Consider the following 8897-nt stretch of genomic DNA (forward strand, 5'->3'; position numbering starts at 1 on the left):
TAATGTACAGTGTAGTGATGTGCATCTATTCGGTCCCTAACGTATTCTTCCACTTTCAAGATGCCCTAACTAACTGTCAAAGGACCATTGTGCTTATGTTAATAACTGACACTCTTCCCTAGTACCATCAATTCAAACACGCTGGTGTTTGTAATTGGATTTGTAGCCAAGGCGACTAATAACTTTTGTGTAGGCCTACTAATCATGTTAAGATATGCTTTTATGCTTTATCATTGTAAGGGATGTAAATACCCTTAGGGGCATTTACAAGGCTGTCCCCGGGACTGTCCCTGGTAGCTAGGCTTACAAACATGTTTAGTTTGTTCTTGTGTTTGTTGGTATGGAAATTAATCAAATCAAAAATGTATATTATTTTCTCCATCACAAATTTTAAATAAAAATAATCAATTGCAAAGATTAATCCATCCCAACCAAACACTATATACAAATCATTATTCCATCATATCAATTTATGATGTGTAGATGGGTAAAAATATCTCGTTCAATTGCTATCGCGTGCGCGTGTGACGTTGCACCAGTAAAGTACGCAGATTCACACAATAAAGCCAGCAGGTGAAGCTGAATTAAAAATACATGTGAATCACACATTATTAATATGGTGTATTTGATATATGTATCATTTTATATCATTTACGTTACACTTCATTAATATCAGCCTTTCCCAACACATAACAAAACACATTGCATCAATTAACCTTCGCATATGATAATGTATATAAATGTATTTTAAATTTTAGTGGCAGCTCAGAAAAACGAAATGTTCAAAACACGTGACCTAATTATGATGACGTATGAAATATTAATGAGATAATATTTCCTACAAAATGTTAAATCAGCTACAAAATACTTTTATCGGCACTTAATGTAACCTAATATTAAAAAATATGTTTTAAGTTCACACAGCCCGCGAAACAATATACTTCACATTCATATTTCTTTTGTTTTGGCTAAATCTGTTATTTTTCTATTCATTTTAGGAAATACTCGGACAGGATACTCGTGTACTTATTTCAAGTGGAATTCTTCAAGACATCACCAATAAATGAAATATCCACGCGTGCATTCATGGCGTCATTTTCATCAATGTTTTGACGCGCTGACGTGATTAAGAAAAAAACTCAAGAGGGCGTTATTGCTATATTTGTCATTATCACACTACAATATCACAGATCGGAATACAAAATACAATGTATTTTTTATTTGGAGGAGGTTATCGTATCCAGAATTAGAGGAGAGATGAGGCAAAAAACAAACATAATAATAATCAGGACGTACTACGTAACATTTTCGGTTGACATAAACAAATATAGGATTCTACTAACCCACGATATTTTTATCTTTGTATATGTGAATTTATACTTTTTTCAACTTATAGATATATTCTACTTGAATTCTTCTATTTTGTTTGCTATATAACAGTACTTTTACAGTTACAGTAATTTTAAACAACCTGTTTGGTGGAGAGGAAGAAGAGCCCGGGGACACATATGAGAAAGGCACAAACTGTATTGCACATATGGCGTTTCATATTTGGACTAGAAGGTTCGCGTGTCGATGATCGCGGTTTTGTTGTTTTCACGAGATCTGCATGTGCGACATGTGCTAAATTCGGCTTTGCAAATAAAATATTAATTTAAACCATGGAAAACGAACAGATTGAGCTACTTAAATTCTTTGTGCAACAATGCAAGGCAGACCCAGATAGTTTGCATGCCCCGTCTCTAAAGTTTTATAGAGATTGGTTGGAGAGGTATGAACTACAACTTGTTTTTGTAGGTCGGCCTAGGTAGGCCTAGCCTAGCTAGGCCTCCATCCATCATGCCCTACCTAGCTAGGCCTAGGCCTACTACTCCTAGTTAGAGTTGTTAGTAGTACTGCTAGCTAGGCCTAGCGCCAGTTAATCTTTAGGCTGGAGATGGTTAGGATCTAGGCTAGGCCAACTCATCTGGCCTACCGTACGTTACGTAGTAATTAGGAGGCTAGATATTCATGGCAGCTACATAATTAATATTAAAACAATTTAAATAGATAGTGGAGTGCTCTGTCCCCACATCCCTGTCTGGAGTAAAAGCTAGGGCCTGAATAGTATATGCCTGGGATATTAGTAAGTTACACATTTTTTTCCCACAGTCTTGGGGCTAAGATTCCACCACCTAAAGAACAACCCAGCGAAACCAAACCAGAACCTGCTGAAGAAATGAAAACCAATGAGGTAAGACCATGGAGTAAACAATATTTCTTTACTCCATGGTAAGACATAAGATGTGCATTTATTTTAATAATCCAAAAATGAAACTTGGTTGAAAATAAAATACCTTTCTGTGTATGGTACTGTATCTAGTATTTCGATTTAGTGAACTGAAAATCTAAATTCATACATTAAAAATGTTTTATTTTATTAAAATTTCAGAGTGCTAAAGAAGATGGTGCTAAAAAAGCTGAGCCTACACCCGAGCCAGAAGTTGAAAGTGAAGAAAGCGAAATTGGTAAGAACAATTGTCAGACGAAATTGGTGATAAAAAAACTTGGGAAAAATCCTGCACCAGCAGTGCTGTCGAACAAGAACCATGATGTAATTCACCTGGCCTTATTTCTATTTCCTCTACAGAATTTGATATGGAAGGTGTCATAGAGGGCGACACTGATGAACCGCAAGAAATGGGGGATGGCAGCATTGAGGTCACCGAAGAAATGATGGATGCAGCCAATGAGAAACGATCCACGGCACAGATGGCGCTCAGTGAAGGAAATCATGAAGAAGCCATTAAGCTGTTCACAGAAGGCATTCTGTTAAACCCCCACTCGGCCCCTCTATTTGCAAAGAGAGCAAAGTAAGCATTGGGCATTACAATAAAACACCTCCTACGGGTACCCTGGTTAAGGAATAACCATCCATGTGAAACAACTGGAAAAGATCTTTATTCAGATGACACCCCTTTTAAAGGAAAATGTATTGGTCTTGAAGGTGTCCCCTTAATAGGGGTTATTCAAGTTAAGTTTAGTCCTGCCCATACGTATCCCACAACCTGTTAGTATTATAATGGAACTTAGGCCTACCAGATATTCCATTTTATTGCTCTGTATTTGTGCTATTGGGCTAGACCACGCCTTATTAAATCTGACTCAGCAAATACGCAAAGTTAGTAGTTACTGTATGGCCTGTTATTCTACTGTACTGGAAGGTATATTGCTATAATTTAACTCATTATGATTATTATTTCATCTTTAGTGCCTACCTGAAAATCATGAAGCCAAACGCGGCAATAAGAGATGCAAACAAAGCCATTGAAATCAACCCAGATTCAGCCTTGGCCTACAAGTGTAGAGGTAAGGCTTACAAACAGCGAGGACATTGGGAGAGTGCTTCCAAGGACCTGCAGATGGCCAATAAGCTGGACTTTGATGACGATGTATACATGCTGTTAAAAGAACTTGAGCCTAAGGTAGGTGTGTTGATGAGGAGGGAGGAGTGCGGTGTCTGTACCCCTCCAAATTCGTATGCTTAGTTGTTCCTATTGGGTTTAACAGACGTAAGTCTATGCCTATGGGCCTTTAGTAGTTACCTCTTATCTTTGTTAAAAGAGCAGTCCTTTAACCATAGAAACATCCAGGATAGTGTTTGGGAGGCTTTAATTCATGAAGCAGCAGTTAGTGGATGTTCTACTTTTTTGGCATCTTCACAGTAGATCTAGCACCATCATCATTACGGATAACATAGGATGAATATGTATATTCATCCCTAGATTGACATTGTAAGGTCATGGCTAAATATGTAAATATACAAATCTAGATGTTTAGGGATTTTCATTTGCATAAAAAGTTAGCATACAAAATCAATCCCAACCTTGAGAAGAGACCACAATAATACAACATAAAGATCTTGCTTTAAACAACCACTGTTTTTTCTATTTTTTATTCATTTAATCATCACATTTTAAGTTTAAATTAAGTTAGATATATTGTTTTAATTTCTTTTTTTTTTATTTCAATGAAAAGAAGCAAACACTATTGAGAATTCATTTTATAATTCTATTTTTTTATGAACTGAAGAACTTTTGCGAATGTTGAATTTTTTTAGTAGATCTGGTAGTTTACTAAATATAGCAGTTTCAATCATTTCAAGTGGACAACCTGTAAATATACTGCAGTGAGCTTGTAGAAGTTGAAACGAGTCCAATTGATGTAAAGTAAAAAAATGTTGAAAACTCTGCGGACTTGCCAGGTCAAAGGCGCTGACATTTGCGTTGCCTAATACCCGTTGAAACACCCCATACTTTCCTGGGTGCTTAATGATGTCAGCCATTTTCTTTTCATTGCTATACATTAAAGATGATTGCTGATCGTATGTTTGCTTGTATGCTTGCACAGTTAAAGCGTGTATGCGTGCAGATATTGCTCGTTGCCGAATCATCGATATCTTAGACTGTACGTTATTAGACACTATAGTGTGCAAGTCTTCACCTAGCGATTGTTCTTCACGCTTGAATAATTCCTGAAACGCTATGTTTTTAAACTTTTGCGACCAAAATGAGCCAACATACACTCTCGGAGGTTCAGTTACGTTTATCAATGGTGATAGATTCCAGAAGAGGGCGCCATACACACGCATTAATTCCTTCGTGTCCATGCTGTCGGCTTTATTCATTATGATTTTGATTTTTGACTCGTGACCTTTCAACCTATGAAATATAGATTCAAGTTCGATTCCAACATCTAGTTTTGACGGATCGAACACTACAAAAATCAAATCGGCTCGATCTATAAACCAATGCATGACGTCATTGAATGGATAACCACGTTCTTGCTGCCTTCGGTTCTCAATGATTCCTGGTGTGTCCACAAAAGTTACTTTCTTAAGTATTTCGTTCGGCATCTCAAGACCTATAAGACGCTGGAGAAATCCTGTACCAAAAGTCGCTAAAGAGCTGTACGGTTTCTGGTAGTCTGTAACAAGAGCGGTGCCGTCCACCTTCTTCGGCAGTTTTCCATGCATCACAATTGTGAATTCCGATGTTGTTGGTTCAGAACCTGTAATATAAATTTTGTGAACATTTGTCAAATGTATTAATTTTGTACAAGACTCTTCACATACTACAATATTTGCTCAGTATCATAAGAATATTTGGTAATACAGCATCTAATTTGTATCGCATGTGGTGCCTGTACCATGTCATGTAGGGTTAGGTTATGGATATGATTCTAGGAGATATGTGAAACACATGTGATGTTTTATAACAAAAATTTCTATGCATTCCTATAACATCAAGATACAGTACCAAAAATCAGATGAATTCTGCAATATTAGTTTAAGAAAATATATTTTAATGTAATAAAAAAGAAATTGTATAAAAAAGAAGCTAATGTACCTGTTGCGAGATGAGGTATTTCATCATCAAGTTCCAGGATGTAGTTGATCAACGTGGATTTCCCTGCGCTCCAAGGACCTAATACCAACACCATAGGGTCTGCATCAATCTCACTATCTACAAAAACAAAGAGGTCCTTGTATTCAATCAACTATGACTAAAAACAGTTATAATATGATTGTTTTTAGCCATGTTCATAAATTATTATTTTAATGAACAAAGTAGACAGAGATGAAGAGAAACATATGATACATTTAATGTACATAACATGGACGGTACTAATCTTCATACATTCAGAAGACTAGAACCCTAGTTGCCCAATCAACTCAACTTATATGAATGGAACCTATATTATTTTACCGTAATATGTGAAATAAAAATGAATGAATTGTCCAAATAGAGGCACCGAATTGAACTTACTAAACAGATTAAAATTACGAAATATTTATTAGGATTTTTTTTCCTGAATGGGGAAGTATTTCCTTATTTAAAATTATCATCTATGACGTCTGCACATCCAGGGTTGTAAAAATCGAGGTACCGGTACTTGAAATGGATGTGAAAAAGAAATAAAATGTGATTAAAACCTGATAAAACGTAATTATGATAATGGTAAAGGTCTTCAATGGGTTTGATATCTTCTCGATATATTTCTTTGAGTTTGCGCATAACGGCTTCTTCCAGATCCTTCTGCATTGTGTCTTTCTTTGTCAAACTGGTTAGCAACATGTTCTGTTTTTGCTCAGACTGGCACATACCTGAAACATCAATAAAAAATCTACTATGGTCTATACTATTAAGCACGTTAGTTTACTGTGTAGCCGGTGGCCGCCGGTGGTACTTTACGTAAACACCGGCGTCTCATAGGCCAACCCTGATCATACGATCAGTTTGTGTACATACAGTACAGTATTGTGGTACAGGCTACCATAATTGTGGTCAATATTAATCAATGTCTATAGAAAATAAGAAATGTCTGAATAAAACCTGAATATGCAAGAAGTAATGCCAACCAAACCACAAAGCTGACCGTAGTTGTCATAGTAGTATCTTTACAACATGCCGTCTCGTATTATAGAAAATGATTCAATTCAGTGAAGATGAATCGATGTGGGAAAGTCCCTAAATAAGACTACCTAGCTTGCTAAAATAACATATTCCTTTCATTAGAAGAATTAATACTGTTGTAAGACCACTATAAATCATATGGTAAATCTATCAAGCATTTATTTTTAATTATACAATCCGATTATGATATTTCGTTTTAATGTTCTCAATACATTAAAAATCAACGGAATATCCTTATTGAGCCACTTAGCTGGTTTGTTCAGTCAAGCGTATGAATCGTACGTTGCTTTGAACTTTGATCGTTGGTAGATTATACGTCACGGGGAAACTTAAATATAGCAGATGAAGCAAATGACGCAGATTACAACAAAATGTACTATTCCATTTAGGCCAATCAAATAAAAGCTCATTGATTTATTCATAGACATAACATTACACTCAATTTACGCGAAATTTTGCATTTTATTTGCAGCAACCACACTCATTGTATTTTTAGGCATAACATGCACACAATATTACGGGCAATTTTTCATTTAATATGTACCCACCAAACTTTGTATTTCCTATTTGTAGACATCACGCATTAAGGAGCACAATAGAAAGTATGAAAGAAAACGCGAAGAAAAGGAAATTAAAGAAAAGATAGCACGAATTAAGGCGGCCAAAGAAGCTCAGGAAAAGGCTAGAAAGGTGTGTTGAAATTGTATATTATATATTTAACCCAAATTGGTAAATATAGATACCCGACATTTTATCAAATATTATTTGATTTCATTTTTTTTAGGAGGAAGAAGCAAGACGTGAAGAGGAAGCAAGAACAAGCAGTCAGTTTCCCGGTGGTTTTCCCGGTGGTCCTGGCGGTTTCCCCGGTGGTGCCGGTAGATTTCCCGGTGGGGCTGGCGGTTTTCCCGGTGGGGCTAGTGGTTTCCCAGGATTCGGCGGAATGGGTGGGGCAGGTATGCCCGGAGCTGGTGGTATGCCCGGAGCTGGTGGTATGCCTGGTTCTAGTGGTATGCCCGGAGCTGGTGGTATGCCCGGAGCTGGTGGTATGCCCGGAGCTGGTGGTATGCCCGCCGGGATGCCAAATATAACTGAACTATTGTCTGACCCCGAAATTATGGAAGCTTTCAAGGTAAATAACAGTTTATAACCTCAAATATTAATAATTATTATAATGATTATTATAAATATAAAACCTTCAAAATACACATATCTCCTTTTCTGTAGCACGAGCGTTATCAAATTTTGAACATTGTTTCTATAGCCATCCAAATAAATTGATCGTATTTAGCTTTCCTTTATAGATAGAGTATCATCAAAACGCGTCATAATCATTTCATTACGTCGTAACGCGTTATTCGTCGTCAATTATTTAGAAAGCATCCTCAACATTAACTGTTAGTGATTACCATAACACTGCCGATTCGAACCTACAATCGGACGATTGATTCTGGTTCAGTTTTAATCTAATCTTATACTTATAAATTAGATAGTTCATGGTCTAATCTATTAATTTTTTTTATCCAGGATCCAGATGTAATGGCAGCCTTCCAAGACGTCAGTAAAAACCCTGCCAACATATCCAAGTACAAGGATAACCCCAAGATCAGTAGCATCATTGAGAAGATGACCAAGAAATTCGGCGGTGGCGCAGGCGGCCAACAACCACCTCCACCCGACTGCGATTGAAAACAAACACATCTGTATGATCGATCCAGGAAATAATCGATTCGCCTGGATATTCAATGATAATTAATTGATTACATATTTCTTGATTGTGTTTTATGTTAGTTTCTTACTGCCCATCGTATCTACTAGTATTTCCGCAAACAGTAATCTACTATAAATACTATCTGGAATGATTCACTACATTAATACACGATACGCGCTTACCGAAAATAGTCGATTCCTCCCCAGGTTTTGATGAGTAGCCGAAAACAGCATGGATGTATATACTAATTATACCAAGAATAATTATGCATAATTATTTGTGTTTACCATAATAACGTCATGTATTAACTAACCTACGCCTGATATTGATATATTCCTGAGTACAGAACGTAGTAAGGAAAAAAAAATATTAACGCATGTTGGATTAGCAAGTTTTCCGTAAATGATGTTTCAATTCTTCTGTGTTTTTTATTTTTAAATTAATAATACATTTCAAATGTTAGAGGAACCAATGCATACAGTGTATTTTCATTTTAAGATCAGTGCCGAGACATTTTTTAGCTTTCACACCGGTCCCACACTATTTCACTTATATTCCCAGTTTCCTGGAGTGTCTGCATTCTCACTCCTGAAGTGACCACCAAAGTATATTGATCGAAAGGTCGATAAACTGTTCTTTTCAGTTTTTTTTAACGAAAGTTCATCAACCTTTTTGTTTATATGTTACAAGAAACCATGTTGGAATCATGCGAAACAAGTACTTTCGGTTAT

General features: G+C 36.4%; 2 protein-coding genes across 2 annotated transcripts; one reads left to right on the forward strand and one right to left on the reverse strand.

Annotated features, from left to right (window-relative positions):
- The first annotated feature begins 1579 nt into the window (after positions 1-1579).
- On the forward strand, positions 1580-8642 carry LOC140050199 (putative protein FAM10A4). Its single transcript, XM_072095288.1, has 8 exons — positions 1580-1771; positions 2152-2233; positions 2432-2507; positions 2630-2852; positions 3251-3464; positions 7029-7145; positions 7240-7587; positions 7983-8642. Exons 1-8 carry the CDS (start codon positions 1662-1664, stop codon positions 8142-8144), a joined length of 1332 nt encoding a protein of 443 aa, XP_071951389.1. The 5' UTR covers positions 1580-1661; the 3' UTR covers positions 8145-8642.
- On the reverse strand, positions 3986-6499 carry LOC140050198 (sarcalumenin-like). The gene is made up of 4 exons (XM_072095287.1): positions 6375-6499; positions 5975-6145; positions 5388-5504; positions 3986-5049 (listed from the first exon to the last, which is right to left on the reverse strand). Exons 1-4 carry the CDS (start codon positions 6427-6429, stop codon positions 4043-4045), a joined length of 1350 nt encoding a protein of 449 aa, XP_071951388.1. The 5' UTR covers positions 6430-6499; the 3' UTR covers positions 3986-4042.
- Positions 8643-8897: the final 255 nt, after the last annotated feature.

The sequence above is a fragment of the Antedon mediterranea genome, chromosome 5, assembly GCF_964355755.1.
Source record: "Antedon mediterranea chromosome 5, ecAntMedi1.1, whole genome shotgun sequence".
In the NCBI taxonomy this organism is placed as follows: domain Eukaryota; kingdom Metazoa; phylum Echinodermata; class Crinoidea; order Comatulida; family Antedonidae; genus Antedon; species Antedon mediterranea.

Coding starts and splice junctions, on each gene's coding strand:
- LOC140050199 (XM_072095288.1), top strand. CDS start 1,662: ATGGAAAACGAACAGATTGAGCTACTTAAATTCTTTGTGCAACAATGC. Junction 2,234..2,431: donor AAGAAATGAAAACCAATGAG/GTAAGACCATGG, acceptor TTAAAATTTCAG/AGTGCTAAAGAAGATGGTGC. Junction 7,588..7,982: donor AAATTATGGAAGCTTTCAAG/GTAAATAACAGT, acceptor TTTTTTATCCAG/GATCCAGATGTAATGGCAGC.
- LOC140050198 (XM_072095287.1), bottom strand. CDS start 6,429: ATGACAACTACGGTCAGCTTTGTGGTTTGGTTGGCATTACTTCTTGCA. Junction 6,146..6,374: donor ATTACTTCTTGCATATTCAG/GTTTTATTCAGA, acceptor TTGATGTTTCAG/GTATGTGCCAGTCTGAGCAA. Junction 5,505..5,974: donor TCATAATTACGTTTTATCAG/GTTTTAATCACA, acceptor TTGTTTTTGTAG/ATAGTGAGATTGATGCAGAC.